This window comes from Drosophila novamexicana, unplaced genomic scaffold, assembly GCF_003285875.2.
Source record: "Drosophila novamexicana strain 15010-1031.04,08,12 unplaced genomic scaffold, DnovRS2.1 tig00000870-arrow-arrow-pilon, whole genome shotgun sequence".
Lineage (NCBI taxonomy): Eukaryota > Metazoa > Arthropoda > Insecta > Diptera > Drosophilidae > Drosophila > Drosophila novamexicana.
In genome coordinates this window covers 1,888,504-1,911,491 of record NW_020824830.1, presented here as the reverse complement: position 1 = coordinate 1,911,491, position 22,988 = coordinate 1,888,504, and the positions used below count along the sequence as shown (strand labels likewise).

At 39.4% G+C, this 22,988-nt stretch overlaps 4 protein-coding genes across 5 annotated transcripts in view; 3 read left to right on the top strand and 1 right to left on the bottom strand.

The window, feature by feature from the left end:
• LOC115764818 (proteoglycan Cow) overlaps positions 1-22,988 on the bottom strand; it is a 65,281-nt gene that overhangs the window by 29,741 nt on the left and 12,552 nt on the right. The window lies entirely within an intron of this gene.
• LOC115764820 (aminoacylase-1-like) lies at positions 9,849-11,983 on the top strand. The gene is made up of 5 exons (XM_030708069.1): positions 9,849-9,914; positions 10,069-10,171; positions 10,273-10,764; positions 10,819-11,236; positions 11,293-11,983. Exons 2-5 carry the CDS (start codon positions 10,081-10,083, stop codon positions 11,495-11,497), a joined length of 1,206 nt encoding a protein of 401 aa, XP_030563929.1. The 5' UTR covers positions 9,849-9,914; positions 10,069-10,080; the 3' UTR covers positions 11,498-11,983.
• Positions 12,586-14,601, top strand: LOC115764822 (aminoacylase-1-like). The gene is made up of 4 exons (XM_030708071.1): positions 12,586-12,676; positions 12,744-13,229; positions 13,281-13,698; positions 13,761-14,601. Exons 1-4 carry the CDS (start codon positions 12,586-12,588, stop codon positions 13,963-13,965), a joined length of 1,200 nt encoding a protein of 399 aa, XP_030563931.1. The 3' UTR covers positions 13,966-14,601.
• On the top strand, positions 18,565-20,190 carry LOC115764821 (aminoacylase-1-like). The gene is made up of 4 exons (XM_030708070.1): positions 18,565-18,782; positions 18,886-19,377; positions 19,434-19,851; positions 19,909-20,190. Exons 1-4 carry the CDS (start codon positions 18,692-18,694, stop codon positions 20,111-20,113), a joined length of 1,206 nt encoding a protein of 401 aa, XP_030563930.1. The 5' UTR covers positions 18,565-18,691; the 3' UTR covers positions 20,114-20,190.

Below are 22,988 nucleotides of genomic sequence, written 5' to 3'. Positions count from 1 at the left end.
TAATGCAATAAACTCGTCCGGGACGTGGACTCCGGCAATTTGCATGCGTTAAAATGCAATTTGTGCGTCGGGCCCGGCCGTGGTTTGGCTTGCCGCACCCCTTTGAGAATCGCGCGTCCGTCTGCTCGTCAATGCGTTATATTTAATACCCTCAGCCTGCTGAGTTTTTGAGCATTGTGCATGTGGGAGCGATGTGCGTGTGGTCGGTCGGCTCTGCGGGCGTTCCTGTTGATTGGCTCGGTCAGCAATCTGCAACGCGCTTTTGTGGCGCTCAATTTGTTGGCTTTAATTGCGCCGCGCTTGTGGTTGCCGTCAAGCGATTGGCCTTATAGTGGTTGAAAGATGGCGCAATAGCGTAATCAACTCCAGCGGCTACCCAAATAGGCCATGAATCCGGGTATTTTTCGTAGCTACGCCTCTTTAACTGGGTCACAGCATCAGCAGGCTTTCGGCCATTACTCCTGCTGCTCCTGCACCCAGCTCTTGCTTATGGCCAAATTGCACTTTCGCGTTATGCAAGCAAATCCCGAGCACAAGCAGCTGTGCACCACCTTAAAATGCTGCCTGCAGCAGCCGAAGGCACTGCAACTTCTCGCTCCGACACAACCCACGGGCCGTGCCCGCCCTGCCGCAGTTTAACCTCTTTGCCAGATTTTTGACTATTTAAGTGGTTGGGCTTATTAAAGTCCATTTAATTGTGCGACTTGGGTGTCGCCAGGCAACTTGACCTTAATTTAGCGGACGCGCACTCTGCTTTTCCTCGCGCTAAAAGCCGGCACGTTTGGTTGGGAGAAGAAAAAGTGCGAAAAAGCAGCCACACAAAAATTGCGCGCAAGAAAAATAAAACAATCTATATACACGTCATTTTGTTGCAGCTGCAGCACAACCACGCCCACAGCTGTGCGCCCACCAGCCGCAATGTGGCAATCTGTCAAGCTTTAAATTGAATTTACGACTTTGTTTTCGTAGCGGGTTTATTTCATCATTTTCATTTTCTTGCGCTTTGCGATGCTCTGCAAATTCTTTATTGTTTCCCTTATTCACCAGCCAAGAATAACAAACAATTCCTTGAAGGCTTTGGGTGCGATTGTGGGTGGGCTGCTGGTCCGCACTGAGACTGCAGCGCCATTTGGGCTGTCAGTTTTGGTTGCATTATGTAAATGTAATTTTTTTTTCTTGTTTAGCCAATGGTTGGTGCAATTCATAGATTTGTCTCATGGGATCTTAAAGTTTTTGTAAACAGCAGGAGAGAGAGAGAAAGGAAATATCTAAAATTTTATTGAAAATTCTATTCACCTCCAAAGAATATATAAAAGATCTTAAGAATTTATTTAAAAAGTATTTGAATTTGATTTGCAACACCATTTTTTTATGTCCAGTTCCGATTGAAACGGGTGTGTGTGTCATAAGTAGAAGGATCCGAGGCCCACATATACATTTCTAGTACATCTGTATAAGGTATCGGAAACTTGGTAATCAATGATTTCAAGGTTAAAATAAATTTTTTTATCGATATCATTACCCGTTTCCCCAAAATCGATAAATATCGATTGTGTGCAGGCTTTTTAACATAGCTGGGAGAGTTAACAAGATAAATTCCCCAAATTTGTTTTATAGCTCCACAATTCCCCCATTGACCGATCCCTACTGGAGAATTGCTTCTTGTTTCGGGTTTTTTGTGAGGATGTAAATATATTTTCAATAAAGCGAGTAAAACCAAAGCTAAATTCTTTTTCAAAATGCTTAAAGCACAATGCGCAAGTGATACATATTCATGTATAATTAATTTTGGCCGGCAGCATTTCTAATGTACGCATGTGTGTGTGTGTGTGTGTGTGTGTGTGCACATATATGGTCATAGATTATGTGGCACTAATGCCTGCTGCATATGCGTTTTCGGTGCTACAAACGTTATCCAGTGTTGTGTAATGCATTTTGGCCAACGGAATTCATAATTAATTGCCTGTGTCTGTGCCAAATACTGCGTTGCTGCTTCGACACTTTATTTGCTTACAAATTTAACGTTTTGTGTAGAATTTTAAATGTAAATTTAAATTTAAAAAATTGTTAAAAAAAATGTTTACAAAATAAACTACAGATAGATGGTGCACAAATGTATATACACATTAATTCGAATCTAATCGATTCATTTGAGTACCAGCTGCTAATGAGTTTGTATTTATAATTATTCTATGGCATCATTACATTTAATAACATTATTGGAATTTAGAATAAAGCACTTAACAAATTGTAAATACACAATATAAACTGCTGATGGATGGTGCACAATTTAATGTGAACATTAATTCCTAATTAATTTGTATTTAAATTTATTTGATTATTGTGATAAGCTATTAAAATAACTGATCAATTGATCAAACTTTCACTCTCTAGGGCTCATCTTGAAACATCCTGGGATTCACTTGCAACTATTGTTGGTAATTATCGTTAAACATTTTGCTATTTAACTTGAATGGAACTTAAATTGCAAACATGGATCCCATTGCATTTATTCAATTATAGCTGCCATTTGGTAACTTCCACCAATTTGAGCTTTGAGCTCTGCTGAGTTCATTGATTTCAAATAGAAATGTTCTAGTTTTGTTTCGACCATTTCATCAGCTTATGAAATATTGCATTAAATTGCCAGTGAAGCTGCATGCCACGTCCTGCTCTGCTGTGTTCTATTTAAAACCCCCCGTCTACAATATAGTTTATGGTTCGTATTGAGCCAGGAAAAAAGACATAATAAATACGCTTTGCAGCTGAAATTGCTGTAAATTATGCAGCGGCCATTGCGTGAATGCCAATGATATGGCCCGCAGATGCAATATTTTTCGCTTTGTTGCCAAATCTGCTGTGCAATCAATAATGCCTGTGGCGTCAGAACGACAGACGACCCATTAAGGGCCACAAATATTGAGGGTCGGAAAATATTGTGGCCGTGGCAGGCGAGTGAGTCGCATTAGTTGTGGCAATTAGAGCAGAGTGTATATACATATGTATGTATTGGGGGGTGGATTGGCAATCCATTGATATACTACCACGGAAATGACCAACTGACTGACTGATTCAGCTGAAGTTGTGGTCCATAAATTATGCATTACGCCTTTAAAATGCATTAGCCAGGCATGGCTGGGTCGCAATTCGGCTACTTTATGTGAACATGTACATATGAAATTGGGTCCAGATGCACTGGGGCTATCATCTATGTGAAGCACAGCAGCTGGTTTGTGGCCTGTATAATAGCCAAGCTGGGCCACATAAATTGCGCAATTTCGTGCACACAAATGCTAAATCAATTTCTATTGCAGCCAAGCAGACAGCTCTAAGCGGGATGTCCTGGCTTCCACATTTCCTGACAGGATGCTCAGCATGATGCTGGCCCAACGTGCAAATCCATCAATATAAGTAACAGTCGACTTTGGTTGTGCCACGAGAGCTAAACTTCTGATGGCACTAAAGCCCAAGTGTCAAGAGAGAGAAGGAATATTTGAATTTTTGCAGCGCACTGGCGTCCAGGAAATTGCATTCTTCTGGCGCCGTCTGCCGTCGGAGGCGTAATGCCAAATGTCGCCGGATGTCACACAGGATGCCAAAGGGCTTGGCCAGTTAGATAGCAACTAAAGCCACGTTGGCAAGGCTAATGCCAAATGGCAGGATGGCACCTTTAAAGCAGACATTCCACCTTCTAATTAACGCAGGGGCTCGACGGTCGCCGGAAGCGACGGCATGCTACTGTGTGTGTTATGACACTTATTAAGAACGGGGTTGCGTGCATAAATTATGCAATAATCTCAATTTAATTGTTAATTCAATTACGCGCAACGCCCAAATGTCAATTGGGCACCGGGCACATGCATGCATTTACATAACTTTAACTGATGGAAAGCGAAAGAGGGGGAACAAGAGGGTTAGATGGGGAGGGAAAACGTGCTAGAATGAAAAATTGCAGAAAGTGCAGGATCAATATTTACTTTTAAAGCCATAAAAACATGACGTGCCCTGCAGCAAAATAAACATGCCACGTGGATAGTGACAGCACGGCAAACAGGCCTACCTACAATGCCAACAAATATGTCACATGGGGGCGTGTCGCTGGCACGTTATGTTTATGTTTCGTAAATGCATTTTCCGGCAGAGCACATCTAGGATGCAGACATGCAGTGTGCGCCAGGTGTCAGAGCAATCGCACTGCAGTCATAAAATATTTTGAAGCAACAACCGCAAAACAGAGACAGCAAATTGCAACAAATTGCAACTGGCAAACAATGCAAACAGAGGCGCACTGAAAACTACTACGCCAGCAAATGTGTTCACCTATGTGCAGAAAATACGATTACGATTACAACATTCATTTCCAGCTCAAATTTGTATTTATCAACAAGCAACAACGTGGAAAAACATGAAAAAACCGCAATGTCCAACGCCTTGGACAGTGTTATTTCTGGGATTTGTTACCATCTGATTGCGTTGTTTTATGCCATTTGGGAAATGCTCTGACGGTGGATGGCACAGATTAGGTCAAGTTTATGGTATTAAGCTAAACAGACAGTGCTCGAGAGGTCTGAATGTATGCAAACAGCTAAAGAATGCAAACTAAAACAAACCGATTTGATTAAAATCACAAAATACAAAGAATATACAATAAACATAATGATGTAAATCAGAAAAGCCATTTGAAGTAATTTAAATAATTTTAAATATAGTTTTATGAATATACTTTTAAAAACAAGTAAGAGGTTCTAGTCGGGAGTTCCCGACTAGGGGATACACTGAACCCTCTTCTTTCAACATCAAATGCATATATATATTCTATTTTAGAAGGTATATGTCAAGTTTGGTGACTCTAGCTCTTATTATTTACCAAAATTGCCCAAAAAACAGGATATCGATATCGATTTTTATCGATTGCTTGAAAACGGAGTAAGTTATCGATTATCGGAAACAAACTCGATCTGCGCGGGAACTAGGAGCATCTACAATTAAAATTTCTCTAGCTTTTATAGGTTCTGAGATCCTTGCGTTCATAATTACATACGGACGGACGGACGGACAGACAGACGGACATGGCTAGATCGACTCGGCTATTGATGCTGATCAAGAATATATATACTTTATGGGGTCGGAGAAGGTTACTTCTGCCTGTTACATACATTTGGCTTTCGCACAAATACAATATACAATTATACCCATTTTTAATGGGTTCAGGGTATAATAATAAAGCTGGACAAGCCTAAGTGCAATGACAATGAAATGTACAGGGGTATCAGAAATTTCTGTGACTCTATAAACATCGACAGGCGAGTCGTTTGAGACACATGCTACTATTTGACTGCAAATCTGTTGTCCCTTTCGTCAAACAGTTTGCCAATATGAAGTTAATATCATGAATATGATAATGTAAGAGACATTTGGATAGTCTAAATTTGAGCAGTGGGCATCCCCAGTCGAACAATTCTGCATATAAGCTTAATTACAGTAAACCAAACATTGTCTGTGGTACGCCCACATAATTTAACGACAATGATGTGAACAAACGAGGCGTTCCAAATTTAACAGTTGCTCATTAAGCATATTCAGGTGGCTGTTGCACAAAAGTCAGCAGGAAGGGTCCACCCACAACCGCACCCTGGCAAACTGAATGCGTTGCATTCAAAGCTTTTAGTTGCACCCGCACATGCAACGGGCTGTGGACAAAGGCAACGTGTTACCGCCAAACACGCCCCTCAATAGCTCGTTAAACGGTCCCATCCCGAATTAATACCATGTTTGCCACGCCCACGCACGAACCTATTGGCAATGGCGTGCATCTGTGTGTGGATTGAATAGTTCAATCAATTAGTTAATTGCAGAGCTGGCCAAACGTCTTTCAGACCGAACCCTGCAGCTCAAATCGTGGCACTTAGCAGCAATCAGCAATTAGTAGGGCGATACCGGGAATCCATTAAAGGACCTGGTGGTAGCGCTGGCAATCCAAAGAGCTTTAAATTGGGATAGCTGAGTATTTAGTATTTTGGATGGATTTTGCCCAGCTAAAAGTGGCACACACGTGATTTTAAGCTCAGCTATGCTGGCAGCATTATAAGCTCTTTGCTTGCACAGTGGGAACAACACGCTGCAGACATGCCACAGTCAGCCAAGGTACAGGAGGAGGGATACATCTCAACGGGCAGACAAACAAAAATTTGTCGCGCCAAACACAAACTCAAATGAAGCAGCATCAAAATGAAGTTTTTCCGAGCTTTTTGAGCACACGCACACAAACTCATACACATATTTATGGCTGTGTGTGTGTGTGTGTGTGTGTGTGTGTGCGAGCGGGCAAAAACTTTGCAAATTGCAGCTCATCGCTCTTATGGCATGTGGAAGGGCGAGCAGAGAGGCGGTGTAATGGAAAATAAAAGCGTAGCAAAAATCATGCTTGTTCTTTATTAGAAGCCATTCAGAGCCTGGCAGCCATTACAGCCAAGCCAAAATGGCGGCAACAACCGGAAGTCGCCTGTTGGCTGTCGCTAGTCAGACAACCCCCGTCCGCCCCTTGTGCCTGGCCGAGCGTGTTGTCTGTTGTCGATGGTGGCTGATGAGAAATGACAGGCAATAATGCTGCCAGCTATACTCCATCCCATCTGCATTTATCATAACTTTCGTCCTTTTATTTGCATTGATGGCAGCATTGCCACGGGCCGCATTTGTTGTGCTTGTTCTGTTCTGTTGAGTCTGTTGCGAATGCTTCGTTAGCGACCTTTCGTCTTTTGAATAGCGTTGCTTTGGTTTCGCATCTATAAATGGCTGTGCGTCACATGCCCAGCCTTCCGGTCCACCTGAGAATTCGAGCTTATCTTGTTTCTGTCATTTGTCCTGCCGTGTTGCACAGCTTTTATTTTATTGCCTGACGCCAGCTGCAAAGCTGTGCTGGCTGGTATGCAAAAGTTTTGATATATCCATTTATTTTCTTTCATAAAATTGTATCAAAAGCAAAGTCTAGTACTGATTATTACACGTCCTAATAAATAATCTACTCCGGCCTTATAGCTCGTTAGGTATTTATAAATCAAGTTTTGCAGGAAATGCAATTTTGTAGTATGCACTTACATTTTTACAGAGCCAAGATGCATAGGGTTATGAGATAAATTCAATTGGCGTTTATTATACGTTTTATAACGTTTCCATTAAGAAACATTTTAAATTTTTAAGCTTGTCTTCATGGCTTATACAAATAGTTTACCTGACTTTGTTGGCCGCCAAATATTTGCTTTAATTGAGCCGCATTGCAATTTAATTAATTGGGGCTTCGTTAATTATCAGCAAATGTACATTTTCATAAAGTTAATGTAACAAATGAAAACCAATTAAAAGTGCTATTTTCACGCGTAAAATAATTGAGTACCATTTGAATGAATTGAAATCCTTGCATAGCGTATAAGTGAGTTAGAGATTTTTTAATTATTTCGCGAGAAACTTAAATGATGATATAACTAAAAATTGCTATTTTATCTGTGTATTATCAGAGTTTAGACAGTAGCAGTTGCTAAATTTTCATAAAAACTGATTGAACTTGACTTAGACAACTTGAAATGGCTATGTAAAAGGACATATTCTTTTAATTCGGGTGCAAACCGCTTGACAGGATATTAGGGACCTCTGCATAGCCATAAATATTGAAAGCGATCAGAGACCAAAGCTCTGTTTTCTTAATTTTTTTTTTGGCAATTTTTTATCTCAGCTTAAGTATAACTTAACATATCAAGGCCCTAATTAAATAATGAACATCACATTTTATTTTAAGTTGTTTATTTTTAAGTCTAAATCATTGCACTTTTAAATTCAAATTATAAATTTTACCATATTATCCACATACAACTCAGTTGCTCTGCAAATTGACATTGACAAATTGAAATATGAATATGTATTAAAAAGTAGACTGCATATGGCAAATATATTCATGGCATTTTACTTTTTTCCTTACTGCTGTAAATACCTAGGTAAATATGCATATCCATCAGGGCGATATTTAAGGCCAGCTCATAACTCATTTATTTAACGCCTTGAAAAATCTTTTGAGTATATCCACATGCTTTTTTAAGCATGTGTTTTAACATTCTCATGTAAATTTAATTCATTTTCGCTTAATGAATAATATAGTACGTGACAATTTGAGTTCTTATAACATTTATACATCTGATATGCCCAAGTTATAGATTTCTTTTAACAGAAACTTTTGTGTATATTGGAAAACCAACCAAGGGCAACTTTTTTTTATTGGCTTATGCAAAATTATATTATTATATTCATCGATAGTAAATCGAGCTGATTTTTATTTATTTTTTTGTAGTATGTGTCCTTCTATTGAAAATGCACGAAATTCAATTTAAAGTTCGCGCGTGCTCGCATCAGAAAAGGAAAAATGACACGCGCCCAGCTCTAATATGGAAAAGTGCGCCTTAGAGCATATGCTTGGGCTTTGCTTTATGTACAGAAGGTATTGTCACATAGATGCTGGGAAATGTGAAAAGAGTAAAGACTGAAATGTCTGGAACAATGCATAGTGAGTGCTATCGATTATAACAACTTTAGCTTGAGACAGGCGAACCTTAAAGGATAAGTTGCTAGGATTTCAATAGCTCTTAATGCCGTGGGCAAATGTATATACATATATGCATACATGCTCTGTTGACTGGATAATTGTTAAAAAATACAATGATATAGTTTGTTTGCGCCGCGAAAACAAACACACCCACAACAATTACAGACATTTTAATGAAATACACATACTCATGCATACAAATGTATATGAATACATATGTACATATATGTACGTACAATGTCGCGTATGCATGACTTTGTATTGTTGGACATGTTTGACTTATCTTTGTGTGTGTGTGTGTGTGTGTGTGTGTGTGTTTGTGTCTTATTGTCATTTGAAATGTAGACATGTGTTGCTGACATAGTAGTCGCTGTAGTTGGTGGCGCAGTGTCTGCCATTAAAATCCTTGCAACATTGTTAATGAACTTTTAATGACTTTTTCTGATGGCACAAACATACATATGTGCATGTGTATGTTTATGCCCAGAAGATAACATACACACACACACACACACAAAGCTCAACTGATGTCTACGAGCTGTACGAATCTCGACATTTCAGTTTTGCTTCGTGCAACTTTTGTGTACAGCAATTTGCGCCCATTGAAATAAGCGTGAAATCTGACGCACACATACATACATAACGAAACAAACCGAAAACAAACACACACGAATGCACCGACAGTTGAGGTTTGGGGGTGGGGCGGGTTGGCAGTAGCTAAGCACGGCAACAACATCAACAGTACTCGTATCAGCATCTGCATCAGCAGCAGCAGCGGGTATAACAACAACTACAACTACTTGTTTACATGCCACACGTTCGGACTAGATGCTCATGTCCGGATATGCATAAGTGTATGTATGTATGTGTGTGTGTGTGCGTGTTTGTGTGTGCAACGCCTGCAGATTAGGAATTCAAGTGGAATGTACTCGTACAATATAAATTTAACACTAAGCCAATGCAAGTGCCACCGGCAAATCGAGAAAACCAACACAACATGCACAGCTACAGTGAACTGCAGCGAGTGCGCCAATATTTCCCGTAGGCACTCGTATTTATACGCTTTTAAGAGCCAAAAGAGGTCAGTAATACTCTATGCATAGATTAGCAGGCGAATTGTAAACAAACGTTGCTGATAAACCGCGACCAAACTATAAACAAACAAACAATAAAGTTAATGGAAATATGCCTGAATTTAAAGCTGATAAGCTGCGAAAACCTCAGAACTGAGATAATATCGTCTGGCAATTGGATTTTACGGGCGTATTTATAAAGTTGTGCGCCCGAACGAGCGCAGTCGTCGACGATCGCTGCCAGTGTTGAGAAGGTATTTTGAGGCTGTGAACAGCTGATGCCGCCACAAAAGTCAGCTGTTTGGCAAATATCAAAATTCGCACATTTGTAGATTCACATTCCATTCGAAATATATACATTAAGTTTGACATTCCATTAAAAATATATACCACGTTTAATATACGCAGAATCTGTTTGAAATGAGCAAGTCTGAGTGGGAAAACAATGAGGAAATTAAAATTTTCCGCGAATACCTGCGTATTCCAACAGTGCATCCAAATGTGGATTACAGTAAGTTTTGTGAGATTGTAAACATCGTAAAAACTACAAAAAGTGCAAAAAGATAAGCAATTTTACTCATGCTATAAAAATTAACTGTCTGCGTTTTACAGCCGCTTGTGTAGAATTCTTGAAACGTCAGGCAGACAGCCTGGGACTGCCGGTGGATGTTCTTTATCCTGTTAACGAATCCAATCCCGTCGTGGTAATGAAATGGCTAGGCAAGGAGCCTGAATTACCTTCTATTATTCTGAACTCCCACACCGATGTTGTGCCTGTTTTCGCTGACAAGTGGACCCACGGACCTTTCAGCGCCGATCTAGATGACGAAGGTCGCATTTATGCGCGTGGCTCGCAGGACATGAAGTGCGTTGGAACTCAATATCTGGGTGCCATTCGCGCCCTCAAAGCCAGCGGCTTCCAGCCAAAGCGTACTGTTTACCTTACCTATGTGCCTGATGAAGAGGTTGGGGGTCATCTAGGCATGCGCGAGTTGGTGAAGGGTGATTACTTCAAGAAACTAAATGTGGGATTCAGCTTTGACGAGGGTATCTCCAGTGAGGATGAAACCTACGCCGTTTACTATGCCGAAAGAACATTGTGGCGTAAGTCAGATACAACTTTCCATAAAGCAAATATCACCATGAATGTTATTTCAGATCTCAAGCTTAAGATCAGTGGAACTGCGGGTCACGGTTCCCTGTTGTTACCCAACACAGCTGGCCAGAAGCTGCATTACATTGTGAATAAAATGATGGAGTTCCGTGAATCACAGGTGAAACGACTTAAGGAAGACACCAACATTGACATTGGCGATGTAACCACCGTTAACCTGACACAACTACGTGGAGGAGTGCAAAGCAATGTAGTACCACCCTTGCTAGAGGTTGTCTTTGATATTCGAATCGCTATAACTGTCGATGTAGATGCCTTCGAGAAGCAAATTCGCGACTGGTGCGCAGAGGCTGGCGGCGGCATTGAACTGGACTTTGAGATGAAAAACCCATATGTAGAGCCGACCAAGATAGACGAATCGAATATATATTGGGTGGCTTTTAAGAAAGCATTAGACGAAGTGTATGTATGATTGGGCTCGACGAAATATGATTTGATGTTTTATTGTGCTCTTACAGAGGTCTAAAAACACGATACCGCGTGTTCCCTGGCGCCACCGATAGCCGATACGTCCGGTATGCAGGCATTCCGGCTTTGGGATTTTCGCCAATCAATAAGACCCCTTTACTGTTGCATGATCATGATGAATTTCTGCGCGCGGATACCTATCTGAATGGCATTGAGGTTTACAAGAAGCTTATATCAGCTGTTGTCAATGTTTAAACGAAATACGGGCTTCCGTGCATTTTCTACTCGATTTGGCTGCCAATATTAAAATAATGTTTTTAGATCTATAGAAACGTTCACATATGTACTATATGTGTTTTTCTGCCTATCATGCCTAATAAATTAAATTGCCATGAATTTGCATTTAACTCGTACATGTGCATATCAAAACGATAACTCTGTACTGTTATCTTAGTTTTTGATATTAATAGTTGGTATATAATCATGTTAAGTAAAACTTTGTGCCTGCTCTGAATTGCCGTAATATATATTCTTACTTAATAACGTACAAACATGCACGTAAAAATAATATTTATGATTCTGGAAAACATTCTTCGCACTAATCCAGCTTTACTACTTCAAATAGGCAACTGGAATAAAAACTTTGTAAAAACAGTAAACAGCTTACTTAGATTTTAAATTCCACTTCATTTTATATTGTTAAAAGTAATTTAATTTATTATATATAACCATGCTATGAGAATTCGATTAAATTACAAAAGCAATTTAATATATATAAATAAATTGACTGGGACAGCGCGGAAATCTATTAATATACAAACGTTGATTATTTTTAAACTATGAATACGAATGGAATTTTTATTTGTTTATATCAAAACAAGAAAGAAAACCATCTTCAGCACGGCGATGATTTTATTCGCATTGTGTACGAGAGCTTACGGCTCTACAGATATGTGAGAAGATATTTCGGAATAGATTGAAAAAATCTATGCATAGGATTTGAACTAGTTTTCCTAAATAATGCTTGTATATCGCTACGTATGTTCTTTCCTTTTTAAATGGGTATATTTTTTAAAATATATATATATAAGTAGCTTTGGCGGTACATTCTCCTTAAAGGTCTACTTTAATTGGAATAGAAATAGCTACAGGAAAGACCCGAACTATCATAAGTTTTGATAAATAACCACAACATAATTTCAGATAACAAGTTAACCACATTTTCAGGGACTAGGCCGCCATTTAACAGAGCTCTGGGTATTTAAGGAAGACTGATATACAATTTTTTGGCAAACTTACATCAACCTTGTAGGGCTGTGCACATACTATACTCTTATTTCAAAATGAATAAGTCTCAGTGGGAAAACAATGAAGAAATTAAAATATTCCGTGAATACTTACGCATTCCATCGGTACACCCAAATGTAGATTACAGTAAGTTGAAGAGATCGTGGAAATATTCAGAGTTTTAATGAAAATCGTATCTTTTTGAGCCGTACAGCTGCTTGTGTGGAATTCTTGAAACGTCAGGCAGCTGATCTGGGGCTACCAGTAGTTGTTGTCTATGCCGGATTGAATCCTGTCGTTGTTATAAAGTGGTTAGGCAAACAGCCTGAGCTTCCTTCCATTGTATTGAATTCACACATGGACGTTGTTCCGGTATTCCCGGACAAGTGGACACACGAACCTTTCAATGCCGATCTGGATGATGAAGGCCGCATTTTTGGTCGAGGCTCTCAGGACATGAAGAGTGTTGCAACCCAATACCTGGGGGCTATTCGCTCTCTAAAAGCTAACGGCCACCAGCCAAAGAGAACAGTAATTCTCACCTTTGTGCCGGATGAGGAGGGTGGCGTTACACCGGGAATGGCCAATCTAATTAAGAGTGATTACTTCAGGAAACTAAACGTGGGATTCAGCTTAGACGAGGGCATTTCCAGTGAAGATGAAACCTACGCCGTGTTCTATGCCGAGCGGACTGTATGGCGTAAGTAGCAGGCAGTCTCCATTGCGTTATATACGAACAAGTTTCCTTCAGATTTAAGGCTTAAGATCAGTGGAACTGCTGGACACGGTTCTCTACTCCTACCCAACACCGCTGGCCAGAAGCTCAACTATGTTTTGAATAAATTGATGGAATTCCGTGAGTCACAGGTGAAACGACTCGAAGAAGACTTGAATATGGACATTGGAGATGTTACTACCGTTAACCTAACCCAACTGCACGGAGGTGTCCAAAGCAATGTGGTGCCTCCTTTATTGGAAGCAGTCTTTGATATTCGAGTTGCCATAACAGAGGATTTGGATGCGCTCGAGAAGCGAATTCGCGATTGGTGCGCCGAAGCAGGAGATGGCATTGAGTTAGTGTTCGAGTGGAAGGAACCGTATGTAGCTCCAACCAGAATCAATGCATCAAATCCATATTGGTTGGCCTTTAAGAAAGCTATGGACGAACTGTATGTAACAAGACATTAATTTCCTTCAGTCTCGACTTTGTGATACCATTAAACCTTTTCAGCGGTGTGTCAACCCGTCAACGCGTTTTCCCAGGTGCCACGGACAGCCGATTCCTGCGATCGTTTGGCATTCCGGCCTTGGGCTTTTCGCCTATTAACAATACGCCCATCTTGCTGCACGATCACAATGAATATTTGCGTGCAGATACTTATCTGCGTGGAATTGAAATCTACAAGAAAGTTATTGCAGCTGTAGCAGATGTATAACAAGTGGGCCCCCATTCGACTTAATTAATTTTGATTTATATACATTATATTTGATTGATCCCCACTTCAGTAATTAACGTAGTTGAAGCAGTGTCTGCGCACAGTTTGAAATGATGTATTGATTAAACGTTTGATAATGGCTTAATTAGCAAGCACATTAAATACACTGATAAGAAGCATATCAGACAAATTTACGATTACAAAGACGGGTAGCTAGAAAAGTGATAAAAAAAAAACATACAGTTACACATATATAGTTATATGAACTTTGCTATCGATGTTGGCGTCGGGGCTTACACCAAGCCCCCAGGCGTAGACATGCGCTGATAATGGGCAGAAGGTGATATTTGCTGAAGCATTCGAAACATTCGATAAAATGACTAAACCAACGTTCTTTAGAACTCAAAATGAGCAATTTTGGTGACCCACAAGTATTTATATGAACACGAATAATTTAACTGATTTAAGATTAGCAGAAGTGTCGGCTCTTGTACCTTGCCGAAGTTCTTTGTTTTTTTTTTTTTTTATTGAATATCACAAGCCGAGTCTTCGAATTTGAGTACTTTTGTTCTACCTTTGCTCTGACAAACATTTACAAAGGAAATTCATAACTGGTTGCAAGACTAGCCCTAAAAGAATTTAGATTATTTTGTAGGGAGCAGCAACATTTTTTTTTTATTTTTATCAAGTTGTCAATCAACATTTTTTTTTTTTTTGAATCATCTTTTTTCAGGCTCCTTTTTTGATAAAAATTATTATTAAAATTATTATTAACGGAACATAATAAATTTATAAAATTTGGTGCACTACTAAACGTATATTATAGTCTGACTTTTATTTGGACACGTGCCTCTTCAGATATTTGCATAAATCTAGATCTAGATCTAGCGTTATATAAAGTTTTACTGACCACAGACATTTCAAGCCACAGCCATAACCATAAACCCGAAAGATAGCCGCGCGTATCTAGTTTTGATAAAAACAATTCAAAGTGCTCTAGTCCGAATATGAAATACTCTGCCCAGTTGCGAAATGTCACAAAATGCCGGACGGACCAACAAACGGATATGGCAAGGTCGACTCGACTGTTGATGGTCATCGTGGATATTCATATACATTTTATGAGCTGGTCAAGGACTCGTTCTGCCGGTTACAAACATCTGCACATTCTTTGCAGGGTATATAAATAATATCCATAACAAAGACCCAAACTATATTAGTTTGGATAAATAACCACAATATAATTCTAGATAGCAAGTTAAAACCACAATTTTTGGGCACCAAGCCGACTAGAAAAAAAAGTATCTTCGGCTATTTAATGGGAATGTGAAACGGAATGTATTCACATACGTAGACGAACCCTGAACGGCTGCGAACGTACTATATTTAAAGAACAAATTGTGCTCATTGGTATACAACAATTTAAAAATGAATAATAGAAAACGATGAAGAAATAAAAATCTTCCGTGAATATTTACGCATTTAAAGAAATCAAAAGAATGTAAACTATTTTATAAAAAATAAAATAAAATTTATATAAAATACAACAACTTATGTGAAATTCTTGAATATTATATAAAGAAACAATCAATCTTTTTTCAATTTAAATTAACTTGTCAATACATTTTACATTTTCTAAGGCAGTTTTTTCCTCAGGCTCCTTGGCGAAAATATGTTAATCTATATTGCTCTTCTACTTATTGTGAATTATCAGCATCAAAATGTGTAGGAAATATTAGATTAAACTTATCGTACTAGATGAGTATATATTCAATAAGCTTGTGCTAGTGAACGTATACGTAAATTAGGAATTTTATTTTAGCATGTGCAGATCTCTACATAAAATAGAGTAGGCATTTTTCTAAGCATCGTATTATAATAAATTTTAAAAAAATATTTAACAAGCCGCAGGCATTTTAAGCATGTGCCCATAAACCCAAAAGATAACTAGCTTTGTTAAAAAGAAAACATCAGCAAACATGCTGATAAGAAGAAAGCAAAAAATATTTGAAGTCTGATATAAAAACAACAACTTTGTATTCTATATACGCGTACGTTTTTATTAATAACAAATCTTTCAATTTCTCGATGGGTAAACAAAGACCTAATTAATGGAATTTATTTTATCTTTACATTTCATTCGTTCACATGTTCAAACGTAGATTTTGAAACTTTTAAAATGTTGTTTGAAGAACAAGCGTACTTCGTATGGGATTTCTAACATTAGTTTATTGGAGAATAACATATGCCTTGCCTTCAATTCATTGAAAGCTGTACACTATATATGGCCCAGTGTTAATGTATGTGTTATAACAAAGATTGCACAGAAAAACAAATCTGATAATGGGCTCATTTGCAACCAAATTAATCAAACAGATAAGAATCATATCAGTCAAATTTATACAAACAAACACCGAGAGTCATAAATCTGATAAAAAAATAAAAATAAAAATAAAATCAACCCATTGGCAACAAATGTACGCGTACAATGTCGATGTCGCCATCCGGGCAGAATGGTAATGGAAATGGGTGCCCAATCATGCCCAGCCAGCAGTCCTAGCCATACGCTATCAGCAATAGCAAGGTGCTATCTCCGGAGACTTCAGTTTCAGACACATACACAGAACTCAAAATGAGCAAATCAAAATCTTCCCTATGTGCACCCAAACACAGAGTTTGTGAAACGACAGGCTGAGCTATCTTCCATTATACTGAACTCGCATATGGATGTGGTGCCTGTGTACCCCGAGAAGTGGACACACGCACCCTTCGGCGCCGATCTGGATGACGAAGGTCGTATTTACGCTCGTGGCGCACAGGACACAACGTGCATTGGGACTCAGTACTTGGGCGCCATTCGCGCTCTTAAGGCTAGCGGCTACCAACCAAAGCGAAATATCTATGTGACCTTTGTGCCCGATGAGAAGGTTGGCAGACATCTGGTCATGCGCGAGTTTGTGAACTTGAATGTGGGCTTCAGCTTAGATGAGGGCTCTTCCAGCGGATCCCCTGGCGTAAGTTAAGCTAATCTGGTGACCAACAGGCTTATGACCTCCAATATAATTACAGAGATTAGATTTAAGATAAGCGGCAGAGCAGGCCATGGCTCCCTGCTGCTGCCCAACACCGCCGGCGAAGAGCTCAACTATATTGTGAACAAGTTGATGGAGTTTCGGGCTACGCAGGTTAGGAAGCTGCCGGATGATGCGGATCCTTTCATCGGTGATGTGACCGCCGTAAATCTCACCCAGTTAAGCGGTCTTCGATATACGCATTGCGATCGATGTGGATATTGTAGAAACAAATTCTCGACTGGTGCGAGGAGGCTGCTGGTGGTATTGAGCTCGACTTTATACCGAAGGATGAATATGTACCGGCGAAGGTTGATGCATCAAATCCATTCTGGACAGCTTTTCAAAAGTCCTTGAATGAATTGTTAGTATGCTCATGGTCGGTTTATAAATCGCGTCGCTGATAATTTAATCTAATCCGACAGAAACTTGAAATTCCGACCACGTGTCTGCCCTGGTGCCACAGACAGCCGCTTCATGTGAACAGTTGGAGTTGAGGCATTAGGATTTTCGCCGATGAAAAACATGCCCATCCTTGTGCACGCTCACGATGAATACACACGTGCCGATCTCTATCTGCATGGTATTGAGGTTCACAAGAAATTCATTCCAGCTTTTGCTAATATGTAAGGCATAAACAATATAATAAAACTCTCTAAGAAAGTCTATTCGTATTTTACATAGTCGTTTAGAATTTAGTTTGAAGGCGATCGAAAATAGGTTGCAAGCCGCTCCGACAGCAATTTAAACTTTCTCACAAACAACTTTTTTTTCACTCACATTTTTAATGAATTTTCTACAGAAAAGTTTTTCGCCGAAATTATAAGCTTGAAAGTCTTCTTCTTGAAAAGTTTTAAAAAAAGTTCTTTAAGTACGTTAATCGCAACGATGCCTTGTACCTTGCATGAACTGATGAATTGAGGAATTGAACATTTTTATTGAAAGCATGCAAAAAATAAATAAATTTATGTTTTATGAACCACAAATTTGATTCATGATTTAGTCTACATGTATTCGTAATCTGAGAAAGAAAGAAAAACGAACGGATAATGCTGAGAGCGATGCCCTTTAAAGGATCGAAGAGAACCACTTTATCTAGGAGTTTTCAAAATCTATTTCCCACAAATCCTGATTCGCAAAGAATGTAGGAAAAAGCTGTTACAGTTCTCAATAGAATTGACATACTACTTTTATACAATAGACTGGGAATCAAGCCCGTGAACACTTTGAGGATTGCCTAAATGGCTGGGATTCTCAGACAGACCAATGATTTTTTCCAAATATTACAAAATATGATACAGTCTTCATGTTTACCGAATTTGTCGACAAACGTAATTAGCCAAAAAGTTTCGGGCAAAGGTCATTCGAAAATTCCACATTAAATTGATAAGAATTGGCGGCTTAGTTATAAATATGATAAAAGTAGACACATTGTTAATGAAAAAGCTTCGTCGTGAATGGCGCCATTTCGTATTTAAGCGATGGGCCGATAATACTGCCAAATAGTCGTTCGCCACCGTTGAAACAATTCAGAGCTCTTATTTTTTGCTGGGAGCATCTGTAGGCAACTGCCACATCGTAGAGCAGAAGTGTATTTTGAGAATCGTATTTTGTTTAAATAAATAATTGTTTATAATTACACAAATCCAAACAAAATGAGCAAAGCCGAGTGGGAAAATAATGAAGAAATTAAAATCTTCCGTGAATATCTGCGCATACCAACGGTTCACCCAAATATAGATTACAGTAAGTTTGCCAGATTGGGCGGATCGTGATAAGCCATTTTATGGAAGGAAACGCATCATTAAAGTGTTTAAAATGAGATTAACCCAATATACGCGTCTTATAGCCGCTTGCGTGGAGTTCCTAAAACGTCAGGCAGCCAGCCTGGATCTGCCTGTGGATGTTGTCTATCCCGTCAACGAAGCCAATCCTGTCGTGATAATGAAATGGCTGGGCAAACAGCCCGAATTACCCGGCATCATTCTGAACTCTCACACCGATGTTGTGCCCGTATTCCCGGAAAAGTGGACTCACGATCCCTTCACCGCCGATCTGGATGACGAAGGTCGTATCTATGCGCGTGGCTCGCAGGACATGAAGTGCGTGGGAGCTCAATATCTGGCTGCCATTCGTGCACTCAAAGCTACTGGCTACCAGCCGAAGCGAACTGTCTATTTGACCTTTGTGCCCGATGAGGAGGCCGGCGGCTTTTTTGGAATGCGTGAATTTATAAAGGGAGATTACTTCAAATCCCTTAATGTGGGCTTAAGCCTGGACGAGGGATCTTCCAGCTTAGACGATTGCTATTATGTCTATTTTGCAGAGCGTACCGGCTGGCGTAAATATTTACAAAGCAACAGCGCACTGCAGGGTATTAAAAACTTCGTTTTACAGATATTAGATTTAAGATCAGCGGAACTGCTGGTCATGGTTCCCTATTGTTGCCCAACACCGCCGGCGAGAAGCTCAACTATATTGTGAACAAGATGATGGGATTCCGTGCATCCCAGGTGCAGAAGTTAAAAGATAATACGAAGCTTTTCTTTGGTGATGTGACCACTGTGAATCTCACCCAATTGACTGGTGGCGTGCAAAGAAATGTGGTTCCTGCAATGCTCGAGGTGGTCTTCGACTTACGCATTGGCATCGATGTGGATCTAGTTGCCTTTGAGCAGCAGATACGCGACTGGTGCGAGGAGGCTGGTGGTGGCATTGAGATCGTCTTCGAACAGAAAGACGAATATATACCGCCGACAAAGGTCGATGCCTCAAATCCGTACTGGACCGCATTTGAGAAGGCATTGAATGAACTGTAAGTACGCTCGCGCTTGTAATGTGAATCCTGCTTGACTTTCCTTCTCGGCAACAGGAACCTTAAATTCCGCACACATGTCTGCCCTGGTAACACCGACAGCCGTTTCCTGCGCTCTGTCGGCATTCCGGCCTTGGGCTTCTCGCCCATGAACAATACGCCCATTTTGCTGCACGATCACGATGAATATATACGTGCGGATACCTATCTGCATGGCATTAAGGTCTACACCAAGCTCATTGCAGCTGTTGCCGATGTGTGATTTCAATGAATATGCGTTATTTATTATTTATTAATTTTTGATATATATGCATATATATTCAAAGAATGTATATGATGTATATGCCATTAAACTATTAAAAAGCTAACTGAATCAAGCAATTGAAATATTATATTGGTTTCATTTATTGCAAACACCCAATAATTTCGGCTTAAGAAAATTTGAGTAATGCCTACAAGAATTGTTGAATAATGCGAACTGACAAATGTTTATGACTCGCTCGACGGCGGAAAATCAATTTTTATTTTTTGATGAGTCATAGGGTAATTATGGTGTGTTCATTCAGAGTCCCGTTATCAGTTTATCAATTGATTTATGGGCTCAAAGCGAACCCACATCTGGATGCGGCTACTGGCGGTGCCGTTGTGAGCTCCAGAAATTTATTGAGTTACTTGATATATTATGAAAAACATGCACATGACGCATACGCCATGTTGTGCACAGTAAAATGTTGACAACAATTTGACAGCAGATTTTGAACAGAGAATTCTGTCGTTCAGTCAATAGCATAAAAGTTAAAACAGCTCTCAGCCAGCGGGAAACAGAATATGCGAGTGGAATATTCGCATGCCTGTGACAGCAAATTGTCAGCTGAGCTGAGAAATGTTCGGAATGTCTGGCATTCGGCTATGTGAGGACATAAATTATACTGTAACGCCGAATGCCCGTACACTCGTAAGCTCCCAGCCCCCCTCCACCCTTTTCTTAACACACACACACACATACAGCTTCCATTGTCCGGCGCATGCCTGGCGATTAGACACGTTAATGCATGTGTCAGCCGATGAAATATGCATTGATACTTTAGGGATGCTGAGTAGAGTCAGGCCGAGGGACTGGGCGCTGTTGCAAGTACGTGGCACACAATTATGACAATTTATGTGGCAAATGTGACAGTGGGTCAGGGGTCGCAGTTAAATTTAAGGCGCAGGTGTGGCTGGCCATGCAAATGAATTCCACGCAATTAGCATTGACCATTAGCAGAGCAGCGTAAGTTTGGTCTAATGACTGCAGTTTCAGACCTTTAACGCTCTCGTTACTGTTGCGAAACTTAATGCATATCATTTTTACTTTTAATGAGCTGGCAGCAGTTGGTGCCAAACCCACCCTGATCCCTTCCCCTGTGCAACACCTTGCCCTCGCCTGGCCTCGTTGGCAAGTGCACTTAATGCTGCAAGTTTTTTGTGGCCAAGTTTGGTGCATTCGCCCACCTGGCGTGGTCCAACTTGAAATTCAGTTTCATTTTTTTGCGAGCCCCGCTTTGCATTTTAAATTTTCTATAGCCTGCTTGCATCAGCATCATCGTGTGTGTGTGAAAACTTTGGCAAGTTTTATATTTCAATTTTAATTTCTTTGTGCAGCACTTTTTTGGTGCAAACTTTAAGCCGCGAGAGCACGGTCCGCCCCGCTGCCTCCGAGACCCCTTTCGCGGCATTACTGAAGGATCAACTTTTTAATGGTCCACTCACACTAATTAGTTCGAACAGAAAGTTTTTTCTCTATAAAGCCAAAAAATGTGCTATAGCTTAGTCAGGCTTTTGCCATGAACATTTTATTGCGTTCCTGAAATTTATGACGTATTAAAATTAATTCAACAATCAAAATGTAAAGCAAAACATGTTGTAATTAAATTCTATTTACTTGCAACTGTTTCGACCGCGCCTTCAACTCAAAAACGCCTTGTCTTCGGGGCGAACGTTATAGCCGTGCAATTAAAATCTAAGATTAAACGAGCATCAGCCCATCTACACAACCGACTCGCTGCGTGCCACTGTTTGCCAGCGGCAACAAAGTGTTTTTATGCGACGCCCAGGCAATTGAAGCGTCGTTGCATGTAATTGTAATCCCCACTTACCTAATGTCTACCCAGGCGCACAGTGGGGCAAGCACAATTATAAGTCACTCAAAAACATTACGAATGGTTACTGATCTCTTGGTTTTCAAATTATTCAAAAGTTGAACATCTTTCAAAATGAAATCTATATTCAACATTTTTTCTGCTCCCCATTTTCTAGAAGGCTTCAAATATTTGGAACATTTTTAATACGATATTTTTTCTTATGAACAATTCAGTTGATAAAGAACACAAATTGACTTGGGAAGTCGAATAATCATACACACTTTTTTAAGTTCCAGCGAAAGTTAAACGGAAAACGGAAAACGGGAAAGTGCTTTGATCAGAATACATTTTTTACAGTTGAAATTCAAATTGCCTATTTTTCAGATTTAGTTAAATATGTGCAGAGATTTTAAAAATTTTCTCACTCAGTCCAGTTTTATGAACAGAAATTTTGTACAGCAATTTTCTCTCAATCCCTGGAAATTCTTACTGTTTTTTTATTATTAGAATTTGTATTCTGTACTTTTTTCATAGAAAAAAATAATAAATATGATTTGCATGGTTGACATGGCATGGCAGTTATGCAAACGTAAGTACATAGTGTGCATACTCTCGTAATAATAACAATAGTTTAATATTTAATTATTTCTCGTTAAAACTTTACTGACAGCTCTGTATGCAATTAAATTAAAGTTAGAAACCATTTTGTATGCATAAATATTTTAGATTTAATATAAGTAAAAGCTACTTATGTAAGTCTGTTGAGCTAAAAGCAGATTTAATAATTTAGCTTTTGCTGAAATGAAAATGTTTCTATAAGTATAATAAAATATGACAACATTTTACTAATGCCTAATAGTATGCCATTTGATTAAAGTTAGAAACTATTTTGCATGCATTAATATTTCAGATTTAATATAGGTAAAAACTTTGTTAATCTGTTGCTAAGCTTTTTACTGAAATTCAAAAAGTCCTGTTCAAAGTTCAAATTTATTGTTCTAACTTTTAATTACATGG